This window comes from Bufo gargarizans, chromosome 4 (assembly GCF_014858855.1).
Source record: "Bufo gargarizans isolate SCDJY-AF-19 chromosome 4, ASM1485885v1, whole genome shotgun sequence".
Taxonomy (NCBI): Eukaryota; Metazoa; Chordata; class Amphibia; order Anura; family Bufonidae; genus Bufo; species Bufo gargarizans.
This window is the reverse complement of record NC_058083.1, coordinates 108,018,494-108,044,734: the sequence shown is the minus strand read 5'-3', so window position 1 is coordinate 108,044,734 and position 26,241 is coordinate 108,018,494. Positions and strand designations below refer to the sequence as shown.

The 26,241-nt window shown below is 45.5% G+C and overlaps 1 protein-coding gene across 2 annotated transcripts in view; it reads right to left on the bottom strand.

Moving 5' to 3' along the window:
- LOC122934166 (ephexin-1-like) overlaps positions 1-26,241 on the bottom strand; it is a 196,005-nt gene that overhangs the window by 50,127 nt on the left and 119,637 nt on the right. For both annotated transcript variants that reach the window (XM_044289423.1, XM_044289424.1), the window contains one exon: positions 4,772-4,914. In XM_044289423.1, coding sequence (XP_044145358.1) covers positions 4,772-4,914 — 143 coding nt within the window. The remainder of the gene's footprint in view (positions 1-4,771; positions 4,915-26,241) is intronic.

The window sequence follows — 26,241 nt, the reverse complement described above, 5'->3', positions numbered from 1 at the left end:
CAATGCTTTTTCATCTGCACACAAGACCATGCTAGCCCACCATGCCCACTGTATACAGTGCAAACCACAACAATTGCATCCTAAAAGGCACATTATCTGTAACATAAAGACATGTCAACAGTGCATAGCAATGTAACAGAACACACGTATCGAGAATATCCACAGTTCAAGTCAGCTTACAGGGGCTATTCACAGGATAGAGGATAAGTATCTGATTTAGTGTGGGTCTGACTGCTAGGACCACCACCGATCAGGAGAATGGGGGGTCCCAAGTTCTCCCAATGAATGGAGGGCATGCTGCTTAGCCATAGTTCTCTATGGGACAGCCCTCGGTTAGCTCCTATAGTCCCGCATTGGGTAAATGGAGCTGCATCGCCGCATCCTCAACCGCCGTTCCATTCATCATTCCTTACCTTGCTAGGGGGCCACATGAATTAAAATTTTGCCCCTGCCTTACCCACCAGTACCATTCTCATCATTAATTCTAAAATGTTAAAACCTACTAACTGTATATTCTATGTACAGTATATTTTTACAATGCTACTTCTATAGGATAATACTCATGTATGTAATCAAGTTCCTTTTTCATTGTACATACAGCAGGAAAATGTACTAAAACCTAGCCAAACTGATCTCGTTTTGGAAAATCATTGCCAACCACTGTTCTCAATATAACATTGCCCTTGGATATGGCTAGCCTTGTATTATACACAAGAACAAAGCAAACAGAAATGAGTGAATCAGGTCGGCTATGGAGGCGAGAATAAAAGCAAAATGAGTTCTTCATCACATTGAGGACATAGAGAAAGAAGCGTGAGCGCTAGAAAGGGTGCAGCATTAGGTCTCTTTCACACTGGCGTGTGCGCCCCGTTGTCGTATTGCGGACTGCATTTGCGGATCCGCAATACACAGGTGCCGTTCCGTAGGCATTCCGCATCACGGATGCGGATCCATTCATTCGAATGGGTCCGCAAATCCGGAGATGTGGAATGGTGCGGAACAGAACCACGGAACGGAACTACGGAGTGCTTCCGTGGGCTTTCGTCCCGTACTTCCGTTCTGCAAAAAGATAGAACATGTCCTATTTTTTTGCGGAACGTCTGGATCGCGGACCCATTCAAGTGAATGGGTCCGCTGCAGCTGCCACACAGACTGTGTGCCGCAATACGGCAACGGGCCACACGCGCCAGTGTGAAAGAGGCCTTACTGTGATACAGCACGGAGGACATTATCTGAGCATACATTGCCTACAGGACGGCCATAGGTTTGCATGCATAAATATCCCATTTAGCTAAATCACAGCATTTAAACCAGCAAAAATCTATAGAGCTCTGCTGTAATTCAGCATTTTGGCAGAATCGGTAGGAGTGGTTCCCATGTCAACGATTTGCGAGATATACTTTCCTATTGACTCAGAGACGATAAATGCTAATTCACACATAACTGCATCGATCTGCAAAGACAGGCCGCAGCGCTTAGCCAGTCAAACGCTGCAAACGTCTTCGGCTTTAACCAGTCAAATTCCGTTTCACTGTCTGCCGTCATTATCATGCTGTGCCCGAGTTCACTGACTGTGGCTGTAACAATACGCCGGCAGAACATTTTGTCTTCGTCTCAGGCGTAATGGGGCGTGAATCTCAGAGCTGACACATCCCCTGTATTTTTGGCTCTGCATGTTGTTGGCTCAGGAGTGATTTTTTTTTTTTTGCCCCCTCTCTAAATATACGAAATGAATGAGACTGTGGAGTAACACATTACTTGTCTGCCTAAGCATGGGTCATACAGTATTTCCCAAACTATGATTATATTCATAGGCGCCACCGGCTTATGGGTCAGAGAAAAATGCATTTCTTTCAAACTTTGGGTTTGATTCATAATGATAATAATAACTTTTAATCTAGAACGGGGCACTAAATTGCCATACAAGGATGCCTGTCAGAAAGCCAGGGTCTTTAGTATTCATTTAGTTAGTATTATAGTTTAGGCTCATGGCTGGCCTCAGTCAGGATAATGCCCCGAGCAGTGCCTTTTATTAATGCCTCCACTTATGATGTACCATCGAGTGCCCAAATGCCAAGTGCACTGCCAGACAGCTGCCTAAATGAGATAGCCCAATCAATTTGGGACATGCAGATGGATCCCATAGGCTTGGGCGTCAAGTATGGGATGAGGGGCGCAAGCTCCAGAGGTGCCCATTTCAGTAGTGAACTATGGTACAGCATAGGACGCACACCCCTAAGGCAAAGTTCACAACATGTATTTTACTAAAGGATCCGCACCAGAAATCTGAGGCTGACATTTGGATTTCTTCTACAGAGGCGCCAAGGATCTGCATGAGGATTAGTCCAGGCCATAAGGATCAGAGGTGCACCACATGGTTCAGTTCACAGATTTGCCTACTTTGTGTATTTTACTAGAGCAGGGATGCTCAACCTGCGGCCCTCCAGCTGTTGTAAAACTACAACTCCCACAATGCCCTTCTGTAGGATGATAGCTGTAGGCTGTCAGGGGATGATGGGAGTTGCAGTTTTGCAACAGCTGGAGGGCCGCAGGTTGAGCATGCCTGTACTAGAGGATCCGGGTTGAAATCTGAGGCTGACACTCAAATTTCTGCAGCGGGTCTGAACAAGCAGTAGTCCCACTGTCATTCTAACAAACCGGATCCGGTATGAAAATGAATGTAAGTCCACGTGCCGGATCCACTTTTTTAGTTACTGAAAAAACAAATCCGGCACTCATTGACTTACAACGATTTTCATACCGGATCCGGTTTGTTGCGTTTTGATTTAATACAACCGGATGCGGCTGAAACGGAGCCATCCGAATGTATCAAATACAACGGATCAGTTTAATTCAGGTTTTGAGATCAGCAGGATCTTAAAACCTGAATCAAAAACGCAGATGTGAAAGTAACCATAAATCCTCTATGTATGAACTTAAATGGGTTATCCCATCTTAGACAATGGGGGCATATTGGGAGGATATGTCCCCATTGTCTGATAGGTGCGGGTCCTACCTCTGCGACCCATACCTACAAGGAGAACGGAGCAGAGAAAGTTCAGGAGGGTGCACTGCGCATGCGCAGCCGCCCTCCATTCATTTCTATGGAGCCGCCGAAAATAGCCGGGCGCTGGCTTGGCTATTTCCGTCGGCCCCATAGAAATGGATGGGAGCGGTGGCCGCGCATGCGCTTCCATTAACTTCAATGGGAGAGGCGGGGTGATCCCGGGGTAATCCAGCCACAACTCTCCCCTTCTCCGTTCTCCTTGTAGGTGCAGGTCCCAGAGGTGGGACCCGCAACTATCAGACAATGGGAGCATATCCTAGCGATATGCCCCCATTGTCTAAGATAGAATAACCCCTTTAACAGAAGGCTAGCCTTGTTTATGCCACTATTGTATTTTACAGTTTTTTAACTTGCTACTTTATTTGTTTAAAAAAAGTAAAGAAACAGGACATATTGACGGACAATTGATCTACGGTCATCATCCTTTTTTATCTAGTTTGCATCACATCCATTTGGAAACATTGCTTTATAAATATGTATCAGAAAATGCAGCATACTGCAGTATTCGGTGTGGTAAACTAACAAACATGGAGATGGAGCAGACACCGGTTCCAGTGATTGCATGCAAAAAAAAGACTCAGGAAGTCTGCAGAGACTGACCTATGACATGACCACAGTTCAATGACTGGGTGAGCTGGGGTACATGAGACCCATTGTGTCTCTGTCTACAAGGGCCCACATTAAAGCGGGTTTCCCATAAAATATTTTCTACAATTGTTCAAACCAGAACCTGGATCTGAATACTTTTGTAATTGCATGTAATTAAAAATTTGGTATAGCCACTGAGTTATTCAATACAACGCATCTGTATAGCGCCACCTGCTGTTTGTTCTTTTCCTCATTTCTCTGTCCACCTCATTGAGGTGGTCGCACATGCCTGGTTCCATGCTTCATCTACCACCAGCTGTATCTTCTGTTGGAAGCTGAAAGGCTAGTTTCACACCAGTGTTAGAGACAGTTTCTGTCGGAACAGCCTGCTGGAGTTCTCTGGATCCAGCATAGCCGGAAATTGCCGCCTGCCCTCTGGACCCCATAGACTATAATGGGTAATGACGGAGATCCAGATACTCCCTAGCATATATGCCAGGATTTGGCTGGACAAAAACTGTGGTGTGCAGCAACTTTTATCCGGCTGAATCTGCCGGTTCCTGTTTTAGTCAAGGAGGTCTAGTGGGCAGACAGCACTTTCCAGCTATGCTGGATCCAGAGAACTCCGGCAGGCTGTTCTTTGCCGGATGTCGCTAATGCTGGTGTGAAACTAGCCTAACAGTTAGGCCTCATGCACACGACCGTGCAGTTTTTTGCTGTCCGCAAACCGGCTGAGAAAAGACACATCCTTGAGCAGCAAGCTTGAAATAAATGTAGAGCAATTGGAGTAATTAATGGGGAGATCTCTGGATCCATCCGTGGCGTCCGTGTTGCATCAGTGGTTTTCACGGACCCATAGACTATAATGGGCATGATCGATCTGTGAGCACTGACAAAATACAACATGAATCCGTGCTAAAAACACAGACCCACGGAGCGTGCTAAAACGCTGATGTGTAAATACACACATTAAAATGAATGGGGACGTGGGCCGTCCATGGAGAACACGTACAGCACACGTCCATGAATCACTGATGTGTGAATGAGGCTTAAGGCATTGCTGTTTGCAGAAATTTGCGCAGGTCAATTAAGCAGTTACTAATGCACGGCTCTCACCTACGTGTCCTATTAAGGTTTTCCAGGAGTCTGCAGGCGCAGGGTAAACAGCTGGCAGTGCCTCTGTGCTGGTAGATGTGCACTCTGGTGGGGAGGGGGTGTCAGCAGGTGGGTTGCTGGAGTCCTCATTGTGAAGATATTCCCTGGAAGAAACAAAAGGAAATCTGTGACTAATCTAATGATTTCGAGCCCCTCACATGTAAAGACACCTGCCATTATTAGCAACACTTCTTCAATTGAACAACTGTATTGGTTTTATTATATTGACATATTCTGCTGGGGGGGGTGTCCACCATCCTAGAAATGTAGCATGTTTGCAGACACGGACCCAGTGAATTGAACTGGTCCACGATCTGTTCTATTTTTTGGGGTGCGGAGGCACGGACCAAAATCCCACGGAAGCGATTTGTAGTGCTTCCGTGGGCTTCCAATCCATGCCTCCATTGCACACCGCACCGTATCTTGAGTACATCGTATCATATCCTATTTTTTTTGCGTTGAGAGCCGTCTCTTGTGGATCACGGACACATTCAAGTCAATGGGTCTGCATCCGCAAACGGCGTGCACATGGACGGTGCCTGTGTATTGCGGACCACTATTTGCTTGTGTGCATGAGTCCTTAGGCCTTGTTGACATTTCTGTGTCCGTTTTACGTCCGTTAAAAAAAAAAATCTGTCTGTGTCACATCCGTGACACATCTGTGTTTTTGGTCCATGTGTCCGTTTTTTACCCTCTGTGTGTCATCCTTATCCACATGTGCTGCTCAGCTGAAAATTAGTTTTCAGAGCATCTCCTATCAGTCTTCAATGAAAAATGAACGCAACACGGATCCCATCCATGTTGTGTCCATGATTTTTTACTAACCCCTAGACTTCAATGGGTGTGCTTGGTCCGCATCACGGACCAAAGTAGTGCATGTCTCTATGACCCACATTCAGTAAAAAAAAATACTGATATGTGACCAGATGCATTAAAATGAATGGGTATGTGTACTGTCTGGGAAAATGCGAACAGCACAGTGTGAATGAGGCCTAAGACCTCATGTTGCTGCTAAGTATGCTATGCACACTGCCCCCACCCTTGGGATGATGACTGACAGTTTTTCCTATGAACAGCAGGACAAAACAAATCTATCACTGCCTGGAGAACGTGGCCAGCATGCATAGCATTGGACTTATGTCTGCCAGTGCTAGCCACGTGCACATTCACAGCTGATGTTCTTCAAAACGACTGCACTGGGTCCGTCACTACACTATGCAGCCCTGATGAGTTCAGTGTGTTAGATGAAACACGTAGGATCAGAGTAATGTGTTTTATCGCATTTCAGTGGGACGGCTAGAAAGGTTCCAGGTGTGGTTTGTAGGATGCACCTCTCGGGGACGTTTAGTCCAATTGCCGACGCTAATTGAGAGCTACTGTATATGATTTCTTAATTTCTACATTACCTTTTGAAGGGGGTCACTGTTTGCACTTGATAAATCTTGGTATAGGACCGCGCTGCTCCAAAACTCCAGAAGGTATCCCTCATTTGATGAAGGCCAAAAACCGCATTCAGATATAGGCAAACATCGATGGTCCACAGAACTCCTCTTATATTCAAATCAATCCTTCTTTTTATAAGATGCCATCACCCGAGTTCAGCCTGCTTGGAGAGGTACTTCCTTATCCAATGCGGTTTTTGGCCTTCATCAAATGAGGGATACGTTCTGGAGTTTTGGAGCAGCGCGGACCTATACCAAGATTTATTGACTGACTGTGTGAATTAACCCACTTCACTTTGGGACCTGCAGCGCCATCAACAGGCAACGTAATTGAGAAATCTGTTTCTGTGACTGTTTGCACTTGAGTTGACTCCACTGGGGGACCATTCTATACCGTACTATTATTTTGAAGTTAACTTACTGAAATAATGTTTTAATAATAGCGTTTCCCCTCCAGAAATTTGGATCAAGAAATGTAAGAGGTGATACTTATGACTTGAATCTAAAGACATGATTGTGATTGGAGCTGACAAGTTGCTTTTAATGGCTAAGGGCACCTTGCCTTGGATTTATTTTTTTGTTTTGTTGAACTGCATGTATTTTGTGGTAAATAAAGGCTTTTGTTGAGTTTTTAATAAAAAATTGTGGTTCTCTTGGCTTCTGCAGCTAGCGTGTATATACACTACATAGCAAGCTGCAGAATGCAATGCACTAGCAAGTTGTCAGACTATACTGTATGTCTAATGGCTCAGTTTTAGCACCCTTCTCTTTCTTCTCCTGGATGTTCTTTTTAACCTTTACAATAACCACACATAACCTGATTTTTTTCAGCATTTTATGACAATTCAATGCAGTAAAACTAAAGAACATATTTATCAAGAATGGCATGGCCTCAAGACTTTGCAATAAAATGTTTATTATCACAGTCCATATGACTTTCTCCGGTCATTTCCTCTAATCAGTGCTTGGCAATAACCTGTAGAAGGAAGATCTTTTATATAGTACTTACTCTTCCCTCGCTCCTCTGATGCTGCTGACTGCACATGCTGCGGGCTCGTCCACTCAGGTCCTGGCCAGTGCTGGCCGCTTCTTTTCCTGTTCAGCTGCTTTTGCTATAATGCAGCTAAACAGAAAAAGAAGTGGATGGGACCTGGGCGGAAAAGCCTGCATTTGGGAGTGCAGTGCAGACCGCAGCATCAGCGGAGTGAGGGACAAGTACTATGTAAAAGATCTTCCTGCCAGGGGTTATTGCTAAGCACTGATTAGAGAAAATGACCAGAGCACCCCTTTAAAAGAAATCCATCACATTAAACATGGTGTCTGATCTGCAGGCATCATGTTATAGAGCAGGAGTAGATTAACTGATTTATTTATAGCTTTATGGGAAAAGGTTCCGTAAAACTTGCATTTCATTAATTTATATCCCTGCTCTTTCTATATGTAGGATGTAAGCCGTGTACCGGGGTGGGCTCCCCAGGATACAGCGAAGTCACGAACGATGAAATCAACACTGACACCAGCTTTTTTAAAACAACCTTTTTACTGAAATGTAGTAATGAATACAATTCCAAATGCCATAAACAAAAAAATGAATATACATATATCCAGCCCAAAGGCTGAGACCTTTGTGCTGCACAGCACGGCGTCCCCTGGTGGCTGTTGAAGGAAAATGTGCGGTAATTTAGCTACCGGCGAGCACAACTAGAACTGCCTCGTCATACCGATTATTACCCTAAAGAAAGCGCAAAGAATTGAGTGAGCGTGTGATACGGGATAGCCTGCGGTGCAACACAAGAGCTTACAATCCTAAAGAACTACACAGAATTTCCCCATTCCCTTAACTGATAACGTAGCACGTGCCTAAGAATCACTCCTGAGCAAACACATAAAACTGTCTGGAGTTCCTGGGAAGTTTATCAGAATGATAGCAACACTTTCGGCCTGGCACAAGATAAAAGCCCTAACTAGCTAACTACAGGCCTTAACTTAGTCTCTGGGCGCCAAAATTTCTATGAGTTGCGTGCACGATATTACTGACCCGAGTCTGTACTGTATCCCCTGGCGGCTCCGGACCGAACCACAAGTCTCTGCCACAACATGCGATCCTGCAGGGTTTGTAACTTTGCACCAAACGATACACTGTGCAGATGAAAAAATATATACATACAAAAATCACTGCAAAAGATGCACCAAAATGATACGCAACTGACAATACTAGCTAATTCCTCAAAAAGATGTTAAAAGCTGAGAACTTTGCCAATATATTCCAGTCAGGAACATATCGGAGCCCCTCATGCACCACGTCATGGTGTCTCAGCACGCATGGGGTCCTACCACTTAACTGCCCGTGGTGTGTGTACAGGGTCTGAACAGTGCTAAAAACCAACTCACAGCCAGGCTCTCACATGCCTCCATAGTGGTGTCACCAATGAGGTGGGTTTGGAGCATTTCCACCCGTTTGGGTCACTTTCTTCAGAGAGTTTTTGTCTTTATGTGTATGGAATGTGCCACTTGATTTTGCTGCTAACTTTTTTTGCACCTGGTAGCTTCTGTGTCACATGGTCTGTTGTGGGTGCGGCTCACAGCTTTATCCTACCTCACAGTGCATTGGTGATACCACTATGGAGGCATGTGAGGGCCTGGCTGTGAGTTGGTTTCTAGCACTGTTCAGACCCTGTTCACACACCACGGATAGTTAAGTGGTAGGACCCCATGCGTGCTGAGACACCGTGACGTGGTGCATGAGGGGCTCCGATATGTTCCTGACTGGAGTATATTGGCAAAGTTCTCAGCTTTTAACATCGGCTTGAAGAATTAGCTAGTATTGTCAGTTGCATATCATTTTGGTGCATTTTTTGCAGCGATTTGTGTATGTATATATTTTTTCATCTGCACAGTGTATCATTTTGTGTAAGATGTCCTTGTGGTGCATGCGGTCTCCCCCCGGCATCCTCCATTGTACGCATTTTTTGCTGGGGATTGCCGTTATCTGCGGACCGCATGCGAAGGAATTGCTCCCCCGGTTATAGACACGCTACTGTGTCTGGGTTTGGAGCATTTCCACCCGTTTGGGCCACTTTTTTCAGTGAGTGTTTGTAACTTTGCTCCTCCGTTCTCATCAGCTTCCTGAAATCGATGATCTTTCCTTGGAACAGATTCTGATTCTGGAACAAACGGTGAGGTCACTCAACTGCAGCTCCGATCGCTGAAGAACGCTCCAAACCTAGATGCAGATAGATCCTTTTTCTCACACACAGTCCTTCTGTCTCCTCACAAAATGGCGATTTCCTGTCTCTCTGCAGCTTAATAGCCCCTCCTATCATGCATATTATAATTTGTGCAGTCTATTAGCTGTGTGGGGGAACAGTGGCCTCTTGTGGCAAAACAGCAAAATAACAGTCTTGTTAACTTAGTCCACACAAATAGTATTCAACGTTAAAGGGACACTGACAAGCCCAATTAGCATATTTAGGTATATATATGTCAGTACAGGTCTTCTAAAGTCTATTAAAATCATCTAAGTAGCCCCCCTGTCCACCTTATAAATACCGAAATATAAAGTTTTATAACCTGCTTGTCTGGTCACCAATCTGCCCAAGGGGCGGCGTTTTTTATGTCAAAATGCGCCCAGCCAGCCGCTCCCAACTGCCGTTCTGAAGCCCCGCCCAGCTCATCAATATTCACTTAGCTGGGCGGCGGCTACAACTCTCCCGACTCAAGTGCCCGGCGCATGCGCATAAAGCAGAGGCTGCAGCGCTCTGTACGCAGGCGCGATGTGACCCCGGCCGGGCGCATGCGCTGAAGATTGGACGGAGGACGTGCCCAGAGGATTGAATGGGCCATGCGCAGGATCGCGAGTCGGGAGAGTTGTAGCCGCCGCCCAGCTAAGTGAATATTGATGAGCTGGGCGGGGCTTCAGAACGGCAGTTGGGAGAGGCTGGCTGGGCGCATTTTGACATGAAACGCCGCCCCCTTGGGCAGATTGGTGACCGGACAAGCAGGTTATAAAACTTAATATTTCGGTATTTATAAGGTGGACAGGGGGGCTACTTAGATGATTTTAATAGACTTTAGAAGACCTGTACTGACATATATATACCTAAATATGCTAATTGGGCCTGTCAGTGTCCCTTTAAGATAAGAACGGTTTCTCAATCTCACATACCACCCCACTAGAGGTGGTCGTCCTCGGAAACCCTCCCCATACAAACTCGTCCTGTGCATACCGCTGTGGGGGCACACCAGCGCTGGCCTTGGTTGACCTTCGCAGAGTGAAAGGCTCAGAAGCACTGGGGACGTCAGGCACATGTGATGGGGAGGCGCTGCTGACTGCTCAGCGCTGCCTCTGGGTGGTAAACCTGCCACCACTGGGACCTCTGTGATTAATGGGGCAGGGGCAACCCACCATTCCTCCTCCTCCTCTAAGGGGATTCCCTCTGTACGCGGAGCATGAGGAAACTTCTTCTCCACGCACACTGGCTTGTCACAACGTCTCAACATGTTACGGTGTAAGTATCGTGAGGGCCCCCCCAGTCCCTATTGGTTCTACCTCATAGACCGGGATGGAAGGGTCTACCCTCCTCTTCACTGTGTACGGGACTGCCTCCCACCACCCATCCAACTTCCCAGATGGCCGTTTGGCTTTGACCATCACTCAATCACCCATCCCTCTGCAAGGGTCTTGATTTAGGGTATACCACTTGTCTCAGCCTCTCTCCCACAACCTTGTGGATTGCTCTCAGCCGGCGGCGGTGCTCTTGCACCCATACAGTGGTACTTCTCAGTGGTGGTTCCATCGGGTCGGGCATGTGGAGGTCTTTCATCTCCCGTCCGGCTCTCCCAAACATGAGCATATATGGGGAGTATCCAGTGGTACTGTGTACCCTGTTGTTATAGGCCCACATCAGTTCAGGTAGATATTCGGGCCACCGATCCTTTTGGCTATCCTCCAGAGTCCGCAGCATCTGGAGCAAAGTGCGGTTGAAGCGTTCACACGCCCCGTTTCCTTGAGGGTGATAAGGGCTGGTGCGGGAGAGTTCGATCCCATACAGCTGGTACAGTTTGTTCATTAGAGTACCCTGGAAAGATGCGTAGACACCCAAACACCTGTATAAAGTGTTTGCAGACCGCTTCAGAGGCCGACTCTGCTTTCTGGTCTCTGGTGGGTACAGCCACCGCATATTTTGTGAAATGGTTTGTCTTGACTAGACAGTACGAGTGTCCCGAGGTAGAGTATCCAATCTGCACATAATCGATCATAAGCAGCTCTAGTGGCACTGAAGTCCAGATGGCCTGGGCAGGAGCCCGCTGTTCAGTACTCTTGCTCAGCCCGCAGGGCCGACACTTAAGACAGGCCTCGGCCACCATGTCTGCCAGATCTGGACAGTACACCAGCCGTTGGATCCACTTGAATGTTTTGTCGCTCCCGAAATGGGCGCCCCTCTCATGGGCTTCCCGAGCAGCCTCCAGACCCAATGACATGGGGATGACAATGTTGCCGGTACTGCAGCTCTGACTGTAAGTATATAGTCCGACACAAGAAAATTTGTGCCCTCTGGAGGCAGACGGACCTGCTCTTCTGGCCGAGGCCAGGTCTTGACTAATTCTCTCACTCTCCACTCTTTCCCAATCAGCCAACGTCTTTCCCAACACCATGACATCCCGGACGCCACCCCACTTGAATGTGCCACGTCCTGGAACATGGGTAATCGACCAAGGTCAGGAGTTTCAGTGTCCTCTAGCTCCTCAAGCATTGGCTCTAAAGTCTGCACCCCTACAGGGACTCGGGAGAGTGCATCGGCGTTGCCGTTCTCCCTACCTGTCTGGAACGTGATGCGATACTGGAACTTAGAAAGGCGAGCCAACCATCTCTGCTCAAGCGCACAGAGCTGGGCATTCTCCAGATGGGCTAACGAGTTGTTGTCCATCATCACGGTCACCTCTGCACCTGTCAGGTATGCTGCGAACCTTTCAGTCATGGCCCACACCAGCGCCAGTAGTTCTAATTTAAAGGAGCTATAGTTGTCAGGGTTGCGCTCTGACTCCTTCAGAGACCGCTGCCATGGCAATTACTCTCTCACGTCCATCCTGAACTTGGGATAACATGGCCCCCAGACCATGTAGATTTCCGTCAGTGTACAGCAGGAATGGGGTGTCGAACTGCGCATAAGCCAGAATTGGGGCTCTGGTCAGCGACTCCTTCACTGCCTCAAAGGTCTCTTGTTGCCGGGGTCCCCAGTCGATGGGACCATTCTTCGGACCTCCCGCAGCGCACCTCAATAACTCGTTTAACAGGCCCACCAAATTAGAAAATTTAGGTAAAAACCTCCTGTAGTATCCAGCCAGTCCCATGAATGCCCACACCTCTCGTAGTGTACTCGGCTGGGGCCACTTCTGGATGGCTTCCATCTTGCTGGGGTTTTACCCCCTCTGGGATGACAACATGTCCCAAATACTCTATCAGCTGTCAAAACAGTTGGCACTTCCTGGGCTTGATCTTGAACTTATGGTCTTGTCTTGGAATGTTCCAGGGGCATTGGAGAGACCGAATGGCATCTGGTTGAACTCGTAGAGTCACATAGGTAGAATTAAAGCCATCTTTGCTTTGTCCTTCTTGGCCACCGGTACCTACCAATACCCACTGGCCAGGTCTAGAGTCGAGAAGAACTTCTCCTGGCTCATGGCTGACAACGATTCCTCAATCCGCGGGAAGGGATAGGGATCCCGGACGGTCTGGGCATTCAGTTTCCGATAGTCCATGCAGAACCGGAGACTCCCATCTTTCTTCTGCACCAAGACTACTGGAGCAGCCCAAGGACTTTGACTCTCCTGGATCACCCGGTTTTCCAACATGCTGGCTACCATATCCTTCACCTCATGGTACATTTTAGGTGGGATTTGCTGGTAACGTACCCTAATCGGTGCAGCATCGCCAGTAGAGATTTCGTGTTCAATAACGGAAGCACACCTGAAGTCCTCATCATGTTGCGAGAATGCCTCTTGAAATTCCCAGAGGGTGCCTTCTAGCAACTTCTGTTGTCCGGGAGTCAGAGTCTTGCAGTCCACCACCATCCGGGCCATGATCACTCGACCATTCCACTCCACTGTCGGGGTCTCCCTTTGATTAACCTCTACAGCATAGGTCCAGGCTGATCTTCTATCAGGCTGTAGCGTGAAGCTCCTTCGTCGATAGACGTCCCCCTTCGGACACATAACATTTGGCCAACAAGGTGTTTCCGGGGACGGTTAACTCGTAGTCTTCAACAGTGAGGCAGTGTACAGGCACACATCCATTCTTCACAATGGCGAGGGTCTTGGCTACCAGTGGGCGAGTCTGCATTTCCTCTTGATAAGCGGGCTCGATCAGGACCTCCAGTCTATTCAGTTGTCATCCAGCCACTCCCGGCAGCATCAATATTCGTTTTTGTCGAGGTGGGATCTTCACCGGGGTCCTCCACGGCACCTTCACATCTCCAATGGGTCGACCGGACATGTTAATCTTTTGCAGACTACAGCTCCTCACCATCTGTTGCAAAACCTTCTGGGTCGGCCGGTGTGTGGTGGCCCGTTGCCAATACTTCGGCCCTTCTTTGGCATAGAGTTGATGGTCTAGGTCTCTCAGTACATTCATACCTAGGGTCACATCCATTCCTTTCCGGGACAGATGATCCACCAGAACGACCCCCTTCTTGCCTATGTTTTGTCCAAACAGTCGGACCCGCATCCAGACTATCCCTCGGACGTCAATCTCTCTGTTATTGGCGGCCATAAGCCTGATGATGCTCCTGTCTTCTGGCTCCACCATATGTCTAAAGTGTCTCTCGAATGAACTGCAGAGGCATAAGGGTGCACTCCGACCCTGTATCAACTAGGTAGCGTACCTTCTGGCCTTCCAACTCGGCTTCCATAAAGAGGCTGCTGGCATACCGGTCGTGTTTCTCACGTATAGGAGGGCTTAGCTTCTGGTGTACCGCCGCAGGACACCCAGCTGCTGCGGCGGTCGGAAGTTTAACGTCGTCTCGGACTCCATCCGTTCAGGGAACTCTCTGGCCATATGGCCGTTCTGTCGATAAGTCCAACAGAGGGACTATCTTTTGAGTGGTGCAGGATGCTGGGGTAATTTCCGGAGACCGGGATGTTTCCGCCTTCATCTGGGACACTTCTAGCTGAAGTCCTCTTAATTCTGTCCACAGGGCCTGTATCACATCCTTCTTCAGACCACGACCGGTCCCTTGTAGCATGAGTGCTACTCACCACTCTCGCCACCAGAGGTACATGCTCTTCCTCCCTCTCCACGGCAGCTTGGTAGACACTATAGAATGTCATGTCAGCCACCGTCCGGGTCATCTCTTGTAGCTTGTCCTGTAGGAACTTGTTGGATAGCCCCACTATGAACTGGTCTCTTCGTAGCCGGTCCACCTCCTGGAAGGCTCCCATGGCCTCTGGATCTCGCAGCTGTATCTCATTGAGCAAATTTTTATTGCGAATATATTACATTGCCGATTTTCACAATCAAGAAAATAATGACTGGAGATCACGAATTCTCAAATTTGCGAATTCGTGGCAAATATTTGCCCAAAAATTCGCGAAATATCAAGAATTCGAATATTGCCTATGCCGGTCATCACTAGTCAAGAGCACATTCCTTTTTCTACAATTGCAGTGATGTGAGAGCTATGCTTCTAGGTGAACTGTCGGAGATTGCTGTATTTGACAGGGAGATGAGATACAATTAAACCTATAGTTATGGCTGCAGTAGGTGAAGGCCATAGCCGTGATCGGGTAATTGCAGGTGTAGAGGGGCAATGCGGCTATCAACAAGCAGGCTCATTCAAAAACTCTACGATTACTCATAGGAAGTATTTATAGTGCAGGATCCAACGTGCTATCATTATTTGCTTCACTGAACACCAGATGCAAAACAGAGAAGACAGTTTTTATTAAATGTCACGGAGATGCTCCCGGAGAATATTTTCATCTTGGGATTTCAGGAACTGATTGTGCCTGGAAATGCACGTCTTTAATTGGGCAACACTGCGATCCTGGCAGTGACACCGGTCACAAGACCAAGGTTTGCTGTGTAGCAGTGCAACCACTGACCCGAGTGGGGTTACAGCTCATCTGGCTAGTTTGATCAGCTCTCCTTCATTTACACAAGTACAATGGCCCATCCGTACGAGCGTCTGAAACTGCAATACCATACGTACACCATTATGCCTAAATAAACATTATACGGGGTCACTGTTGTGTTGATTGGCAAAGGTCCTGGAGGTCAGACCTCCAATGATCAGGCGAGGCCATCAACATTAGACTCCCAGAGAACTCCATGTGAATCCTTGCTCTGTCCCCTCTTTTCCTCCTCTCAATGGCCTTTGCATGTTTCCATTTTCCAATGCCTCCTTTCCATCTTCTTCTCCTGCCACTCATCGCTGAAGCTCCTTTAATAGGGTTGGCTGTTCCCTCAGCTGCTGGGCTCCACAGCAAAACTCAGATCTCTTTGGCCATTATAGTTATACTTAGGCTATGTTCACAATCATGTTCAGGATTTAATGAGAGGCTAGGTACACCTTTGGGGCAATTTTTTTTAATTATTACATTGTACTCATTTTGAGCCAAAAATATATTTTTTAATTGGTCTTTATTAAAAATATGGAACCCTTTTTTCTGTACAAGGCTGAGATGCTCTACCAGCAGCCTATGGATTTTATGTCTTTTACTTCATTTGGGGAGCAGATGGACTCCTTATGTCTGCTCTGTGACCTTATAATAACTCATTATAGCTCAGTTCTTATCTTACTGATAAGAATGTGGCTTAAATAAGTCTTTATGATCTCTCAGTAGTTTACAGATAAGGTTTATTAGATGACCGGCACAAATTGAAAGTGAAAGTACCAGTCACCAGTTAGAAAAACAGTACGGCTCAATATCTTTAATAAAGGCCAATAAAAAAAAATATTTTTAGCCAAAAATGAGTAAAATGCAATCATAAAAAAAAATTGTCTCCAAGCTGTACATAGCCTTTAAGTCTTTAAGTGCAGATTATGCTACTAAAACCTCATCCAATGCAAGTGAATGAGATACTTCCTAACCCGTTCACATACAGCAGAAATAATCAGCACAGAATATTGGCACGATACATTTTAAAAGTTGTTCAATATTCGGTATGGAAAAGCCATGGATTAGCCCCACTGAATAATAATGGGCTAATTCTCGAGCAGAGAACCACATTCGCAGCAGGAATCTGAACGTCAGTCTCAAACTTCTGCTGCGGATTCTTTTGTAAAATACACCTTGGATGTGCCATAGGCGAAGTTGAACATAGGCCTCATGCACAAGCACACGACTGCAAAAAACAGATCCACAAAAAACACGGATGACTTCCATGTGCATTCCGTATTTTGCGAAATGGAACAGCTAGCCCCTAATAGAACAGTACTATCCTAGTCCGTAATGCGGACAATAATAGGACGTGTTCAGTTTTTTTGCGGAACAGAAATACGGACATACGGAAACGGAATGCACACGGAGTACTTTCCTTTTCTTTTGCGGACCCATTGAAATGAATGGTTCGGTATACGGTCCGCAAAAAAACCTGAATGGACATGGAATGAAAATACGTTAGTGTGCATGAGGCCATAACCTTAATTGAAATCAGGGGGCATAGAGGATCGAGAAGGGCATGTAGGTAAAACACTGCTCATTAGATAATCACATTTCTCGAAGACCTTATTATTGTAAAGCTTTCCAAGGTGCTAATCACCTCACACATCATGCATTTTATGAAACATGACCATTTACATTTAGGTGAACATGAAAATGATAACGTCAACCTAAAGGTTTGTGGCATAAGAAGGTCATTTCATTTACCATCCATGATAGATTTTATACTGATTTCATATTAAAGGGGTTGTCCAACGAAATATATTCTACATTTCCCAAACCAGCACCTGGATTTGAATACTTTTGCAATTGCATGTACATGAAAATTTTGTATAGCCCCTGAGTTATTCAATAAAATGTATCTGTACAGCGCCACCTGCAGTTGGTTCTTTTACTTATTCCTCAGTCTACCTCAGTAACATAATTGAGGTGATCGCACATGGTCAGTTCCATCCTTCAACTGCCACCGGCCGTATCTACTGTTAGACAGCAGAAATTATATGCCCCTAAGAAAAGATGCACCCCCTGAGCTGTGATAGAGGGAGAGCTGCAGCAGAAAGGACATGCAGCGACCCAGAAGGGAAGTGTGGAAGGGAGAAGTGGTAGTGGTTAGGATGTGGTAGTAATACTCACAAGTAAAGGGAGGCTAGCTCCACCCTGGCATTTCCTAGGCCATGTAATAATTGGAGGGCACACTCTTTCTTCCTTTGGGGCACATGCTGGTAAGTTGGGATGCCCTTGATAGTGAATAGTTTGGCTGACTGCAAGGCAGGACTGCAGGGGCTGATGGATGGATGGTGGAGTCAATAACCAGGCCCATTACTAAATTGATGTTGGGAGTAGTCGTATATACAGCATGCATACAGCAGCAAAAGGCCTAGTTCCAAAGTATATCACAGTAAGTTTCCTCACAACAGATTGAGGGGTGCGATATACTTGCTTCCACAAAATACTGATTAAGGGTTTTTTATATACCTGCTTCCACAAAATACTGATTGAGGGGTGCGATATACCTGCTTCCACAAAATATTGATTAAGGGGTTCTATATACCTTTTTACACAAAATACTGATTGAGGGGTGCAAGATACCTGCTTACACAAAATACTGATTAAGGGGTTTGATATACCTGCTTCCACAAAATACAGATTGAGGGGTGCGATATACCTGCTTCCACAAAATATTGATTAAGGGGTTATATATACCTGCTTCCACAAAATACTGATTGAGGGGTGCGATATACCTGCTTCCACAAAATACGGATTAAGGGGTTGGACATACCTGCTTCCACAATATACTGATTAAGGGGTTTGCTATACCTCCTTCCACCAAATATTGATTGAGGCCTGCGATACCCCTGCTTCCACAAAATACAGATTGAGAGGTGCGATATACCTGCTTCCACAAAATACTGATTATGGGGATTGATATACCTGTTTCCACCAAATATTGATTAAAGGCCTGCGATACACCGGCTTCCACAAAATACTGATTAAGGGGTTTGATATACCTGCTTACACCAAATATTGATTAAGGGATTCTATATACATGCTTCCACAAAATACTGATAAAGGGGATTTATATACCTGCTTCCACCAAATATTGATTGAGGCCTGCGATATACCTGCTTCCACAAAAAACGGATTAAGGGGATTGATATGCATGTAACCTGTGGCACCAGTGGGGATTTGGTGTTACCACCACGGATTACATGCAGGCCTGCCTCTTATCCTCCTCCTACTCTGGTTGAGGGGTGCGATATACCTGCTTCCACAAAATACTGATTAAGTGGTTTGATATACCCGCTTCCACAAAATACTGATTGAGGGGTGTGATATACCTGCTTCCAAAAAATACTGATTAAGGGTTTTTTATATACCTGCTCCCACAAAATACTAATTGGGGGGTGTGATTTACCTGCTTCCACAAAATACTGATTGAGGGGTGCGATATACCTGCTTCCACAAAATACTGATTAAGGGGTTTGACATACCTGCTTCCACAAAATACAGATTGAGGGTTGCGATATACCTGCTTCCACCAAATATTGATTAAGGGGTTCTATATACCTGTTTCCACAAAATACTGATTAAGGGGATTGATATACCTGCTTCCACCAAATATTGATTGAGGCCTGCGATACTCCTGCTTCCACAAAATACTGATTAAGGGGTTTGATATACCTGATTCCACAAAATACTGATTGAGGTTTTCTATATACCTGCATCCACAAAATACAGATTAAGGGGTGCGATATACCTGCTTCCACAAACAAAATACTGATTGAGGGGTGCGATATACCTGCTTTCACAAAATACGGATTAAGGGGTTTGACATACCTGCTTCCACAATATACTGATTAAGGGGTTTGATATACCAGCTTCCACAAAATACAGATTGAGGGTTGTAATATACCTGCCTCCACAAAATACAGATTGAGGGGTTCTATATACCTGCTTCCACAAAATACTGATTAAGGGGATTGATATACCTGCTTCCACCAAATATTGATTGAGGCCTGCGATACACAGGCTTCCACAAAATACTGATTAAGAAGTTTGATATACCTGCTTACACAAATATTGATTAGGTGGTTCTATATACCTGCTTCCACAAAATACAGATTGAGGGGTGCGATATACCTGCTGCCACAAAATATTGATTAACGGGTTATATATACATGCTTCCACAAAATACTGAATGAGGGGTGCGATATACCTGTCCGTATACGGAACCATTCATTTCAATGGTTACGCAAAAAAAAAAGGAATGTACTCCGTATGCATTCCGCTTCCTTATTTCTGTTTTTCCGTTCCGTTTAAAGATAGAACATGTCCTATTATTGCCCGCAAATCATGTTCGGTGGCTCCATTCAAGTCAATGGGTCCGCCAAAAAAACGGGACACATATGGAATGTATTCCAAATGTCTCCCGTATCTGTTCCGTTTTTGTGAAACCATCTATTGAAAATGTTATGCCCACCCCCATTTTTCTATGTAATTACTGTATACTGTATATGCCATATGGAAAAACGGAATGGAAAAATGGAACAGAACCGGAAACACTACTGAAACAAAAAATGGATCCATTAAAAACGGCCCGCAAAACACCGAAAAAGCCATACGGTCGTGTAAACAAGCCCTAAGACTGTGTTCACATCACGTTTTTGTCCCACATTTATACCTTAAAGAAATGGATGCCATAAAGTGGCGCCTGTCTCCACAAGGTTCCATTGTAATAAAAAACCAACAAAAAACGTATCAGTTTATCGTGTATGTACTGCACTTTTGCATACTTTTTTTTTCCCATTCTATATGTTAAACATAGGATAGAAGTAGTGTGAACACGTCTACATATGAGAAGAACATAACTTGAACTGAGATAATGCCTATGACAATCAAGCCATTCCCTGCCAATTTCTAAGCAACCCTCATTTACTTTTCTGAATAGTAGTTGTTTGACATGAAACTTCCTTTTTAGGTTTCAGTCTCGTTTAATAAGTACAGTACATAGCAGTGAATTAAACAATGGTCTGAATTATATTATTTTGGCAATTCCCAGTGGCAGTATACAAGTACTGAAAAATAAGAAACGTCAAACAGAATCCCCTAATCTACTAAATAGAGTTTATATGGACAGAGTGAGAAAGAACAGATGAAGGCACATATTATACTCTTCTCTGGAAGAAGTGTTCTGGCATACAGATTTTAACTGCTTTTACGCAGAATAATTTTTATGGTCTGGTTTTCTATTGCTGATATAGATAATAGCATTTTTTTAAATGCATTAATATAATAACCAAAGTATTGCCTAACTAAAAATATATATTAAATGGCATCAGTCATTGGCAGGCTTGGACTGGCGCACTGGGTACAGGTGAATCCACCAGTGGGCCACCATTAACTTCGTTAATTCTAGCAAGCTGACCAATTCTATTAGAGACCCAGCAGCAGCTACAAGTTAAAATCGCAATGCAATTAATATAATTTGAGTTAATCGCATTGGGATTTCAACTTAGACCTAGTTTACTAAATTACTTTCAATTAGCGAGGATGACGAATATATTTATTAGTCAAAACGAAATATTCTCCTTCTTCGCTAATTCAAGAAAGCCAACCATTGTAAACCAGGTACAAGTTAAAATAGTTATGCGATTTATTCAAGTTATATTATTCGCATTGCGATTGCAACTTGATTCTCACATCCAACAGTACATTCTAGCATGGAGGCGTTCCCATGGTGATGGGGACGCTCCATGCGCACGGGAAGTAGATAGAGGTGGCAACGGGCACTGACTTGAGCGGGCAGGGAGCAGGGAATCCTCTCTTAAAAGTACTGCTTTTGGAAAAACTAGGGTAATAATAAAATTAAAAAATAATAATATTTCGAAATAATGAATATATAGCACTATATTCGAAATATTTGCGAAAAAGCGAAGTGCCGATATTCGATTAAAAATGTCGCTATTCGAATATTCGCGCTCAACACTACCAGTCTCCCACCCCCTGCACAAGTGGCACATAACACAGTAGACTTACTGCACTACATACATATTCAGTGTACAGCACCTCAACCAGCCTATGTTCATAGAAAAAAACTTTAGCTTATTTAAGAAACTCCCCAGTGTATTATTCTAGACACGATCAGATAGCTGAGATGACTTCTAGGTATAGAGGAAAGCTGCCAGTGTCCTCTTCTCCCCAGGACCTACCTTCTCGAAGTTGTTGCAGGGAGCCCCAAATTCAATCATCTGGTAGCATCCTGCTGCTGTGTGAGCAGGTAATATTTCAATGGTGGGCCCCCAAAATAAATTTTACTGGTGGGCCCTAGGCACCCCAGTCTGAAACTGGTCATCGGGCAAATCCATGGTTAAGGTATCTTCTGCAAAAGTAAACTCTACAGGTGATCTGTTCTTACTCGATAATTGTGGAAGTTACCACCAAATGACATTCTTTGCACAACTGATTTACCAAGAAGGCCCATAAGAGCCAATTTAGAAACAAGGCAGAAACACTGTACACTATGCAGTAAAATTGACCTGTTATCTTCATTCTCCAGGTCAGTATGGTTCCAACGATACCACACTCGTATATGGCTGATCGCATACATGTGCCGTGGGGGTCTCTGTGTAACAATACAGCCTGGACCGCAGCGGCTCCCTGTGACGATACGCTGGCTTGCGCTCCAGCGTGGAACGCACCGGCCGTCTGCGATGATACGCTGGCTTGTGTTCCAGCGTGGAACGCAGCGACCGCCTGTGTTGTTACGCTGGCTTGCGCTCCAGCGTGGAACACAGTGGCCGCCGGGCCTTCTGTGACTCCGCCCACTTACCATTCAGCCCTTAAATTGAAGACAGGTGCTAAGCAGGGTGTTCCACTAATGGAGTGCGCACCCTGCTAGCTCCATGGTATCTGAAGACTCTGTCCACATATCCAAACCTGGATGCCTAACTACATCGTGAAGGACTGTCTACCTTCTTGCCACTGGCTTTCTAGCCAGGACCAACTAACCGCAAGTATATGCCTGTTACCTGCTCTGATTAATGTCCTGGAACACAGAGTGAACCTACTGCATAGTATATATCAAACTGTGGACATGCTATACTAACTCTGAACCTACTGCATAGTATATATCAAACTGTGGACATGCTATACTAACTCTGAACCTACTGCATAGTATATATCAAACTGTGGACATGCTATACAAACTCTGAACCTACTGCATAATATATATCAAACTGTGGACATGCTATACTAACTCTGAACCTACTGCATAGTGTAAACTAAACTATGGACATGCTATACTAACTCTGAACCTATGGCATACTATATACTAAACTGAGGACATGCTATATACTAACCTTGAACCTATGGCATACTATATACTAAACTGAGGACATGCTATACTAACTCTGAACCTATGGCATTCTATATGCTAAACTGAGGACATGCTATATACTAACTCTGAAGCTATTGCATATTAGATGCTAACTCTGAACGTTGCACAAGCTTATACTAACTCGTGACTCCTGTAATTCTGAGAGTCCCTCCTTACCATCAGTAAAACTAATTAGATGGATAAAATGGTAAACGGTAAATGATTTTGTTACCCCAAACTCTCCGCCTAAGACTGAGAGTGACGCCTGGGGTACATACTGAGTAACCGCGAATCCCACAGCCAAACACAAGGGTGGTGGGATAATAGTGGATGTCCATTGCTTCCGCAGTTGAGATCCTAACTGATCAACTAGGTGCGTTACATATTAGTGGAACTTAGATGGATCCAGCGGAGGTTGCAGGTCACCTCGTCACCCTCACTAAGAGGGTGGAGACCCTCAATGTGACTGTACAACATCTCCAGCTAGAAAACCAGGCACTACGGCAACTTGTCACTCAGGGGCCAGGACACCACCGTGATGGACCTGAACCCAAAGTAAGCCCATCTGAGTTATTCTCGGGTGACCGAAGACAGTTCAGGGATTTCCTGAACGCATGCAAATTAATGTTTGAGATGCAGCCCCGGACATACCCAACTGACAGATCAAAAGTACTTACCATGATCTCATACCTCAGGGGGGAGCCCAGAGCATGGGCCAATACTTATTTAGAAAAAGAAGACCCAGTCCTGGAATCCTTTCCTCTGTTCCTTGAAAAAATGGCCCTTCTCTACGAGGACCATAGTAAACAGCTGACCGCTGAGACCGCTATACGCAGCCTTAAACAAGGGAAACGACCTGTAGAGGACTTTATTGCGGAATACACTCGCTGGGCCCGGGAGACTGAATGGAATGATATCACTCTCAGGAATCAGTTCCGCCTAGGTCTTTCTGAGGCCCTGAAGGACGAATTAGCCCGAGGAGAATTACCACTTACACTTAATGCCTTGATGCAGAAGGCCACCACCATTGACAGACGGCTGAGGGAACGCAGAGCCGAGAGAGTCTCAGGCTTCACACCCAACCCAAGACCGTTCTGCCAGGGTCCTGCTGTAGAGATGATGGAGATTGGGGCGATCCGAGGACCTCTGACCGAGAGAGAGAAAGCCCGGAGACGTAACCTCAAGCTCTGTCTATACTGTGCGTCTGCTGACCATACCGTTGAAGGATGTCCCGCGATACGTAAGAAGTGCGAAGGTAAGAGCGGCACGTCTTGTACCATAGGCAGTACAAAAAATAGTACTGGTGGTTACATTTACACGTCTCTCACCTTACAGTGGGACCAAAACCGGATTACCGTCGAAGCCATGGTGGACACGGGAGCTTCGGGGAATTTTATCGACACGCATCTGGTCGAGCGAAATAAAATTCCCCACATGAGAAAAAACGTTCCCATATCCGTGAGTTTCATTGACGGTACCACTTCTAGTTCTATCCACAGTCAGACTCAACCCCTCATGGTGACATGTGAAAATAACCACACAGAATTCTTATCCCTTGATATCATACACTCTCCATTGTTTCCCGTGATTCTTGGGTTGCCATGGTTGCAAATACACCAGCCAACCCTCCTATGGAAACAGGGGAGAGTTCAGTTCACGTCACCTTATTGTATGGAGACCTGTTTTCCCCTTAAATCTCTCATGCACATGGGAGTGAACCAGGTCCCCAGCCAATACGCAGACTTTGCTGAGGTGTTCAGCGCAAAGAAGGCGGAATCTCTTCCGCCCCATAGATCTTACGATTGCCCCATAGACTTGCTGCCGGGTAGTGAGATACCCACGGGTAGAATTTATCCATTGGCACAACCAGAACTTGTTCACCTCAAACAGTACCTAGAAGAGAACTTACGAAAAGGTTTTATTCAGCCTTCAACCTCCCCGGCAGCAGCAGGGATTTTCTTCGTGAGAAACAAAGATTCAAGCTTAAGGCCCATTATAGATTACAGAGCCTTGAACAAAGTAACAATCAAAAATCGCTACCCCTTGCCGCTAATATCCAAACTCATAGAAAGATTACAAACAGCAACAATCTACACCAAGCTGGATTTGAGAGGCGCATACAACTTAATTAGGATCAGAAAAGGGGATGAATGGAAGACAGCTTTCCGCACTCGGTATGGACTCTTCGAGTATACAGTGATGCCCTTCGGGTTGTGCAATGCCCCTGCCACATTCCAAAATTTTATTAACGACATCTTTAGGGATCTACTGGACGTATGTGTAATCATCTATCTTGATGATATACTAGTGTATTCTGATAACTTACACGATCACAGGAAACATGTCCGTTGGGTTCTCGCACGGTTAAGTGTTCATCGTTTATACATCAAACAGGAAAAATGTGTATTGGAGACTACCTCTCTTCCCTTTCTCGGATACATAATTTCACCCAAAGGTATCCAGATGGATCCCTCAAAAATCACTTGCATCCAAAATTGGCCGATTCCGGATTCCAGGAAAGCTCTTCAACGGTTCCTGGGGTTCTCAAACTTCTATAGGAAATTTATTAAGGATTTCTCCGCTACCACTAAGCCACTAACCCGTTTAACTAGTGTCAACACGAAGTTCGTTTGGTCCAAGGACGCCCAATCAGCGTTTGAGTTATTAAAGAACAGGTTCACTACGGCACCGATACTGACTCTCCCAAATCCGAACCATCACTACGTTCTGGAAGTAGACGCATCCCAGGCAGCCATAGGAGCTGTTCTGTCCCAGCGAAGCTCTTTTTCAACTCCGTTACATCCTATCGGCTTCTACTCCCGGACGCTAAATACCGCCGAATTCAATTACCCCATAGGCGAAAAGGAACTCCTCGCCATAAAATGCTCCCTGGAAAATTGGAGGCATTTACTAGAAGGATCAATACACCCCATCACAATTTATACTGATCACCGTAATCTACAATACCTGAAAACCAATAAAACATTATCAGGCCGTCAAGTACGGTGGAGTTTTTTTTTTTTGACAGGTTTAACTTCCAAATGACATACTGACCAGGCTCAAAAAATGGGAAGGCCGACGCCTTGTCACGACTGGCTGAAATTCGCACCTCAGACACGGCCCCCACATGGATCATTCCACCGAAGAAACTCGTCCTTGCCACCATAACGTTGGAAACCCAGCTCAAGGATGCTCTAATTAATGACCATGCTAATACCCCCCCTGGTCTTTCGCAGAATCAACAGGGTCTCCTTTACAAGGACAGCCAACTGTATATACCACCCTCCCTCACCAATCAGGTGATCAAACTTTGCCATGATTTACCCCTCGCGGGACATCCCGGCATTGCTAAAACCACAACCCTGATACGCAGGAACTTCTGGTGGCCAAAGATGACCAAACAAATTGAGGAATACGTTTCCACGTGCGAGACCTGTGCCTCATGTAAAACTGAC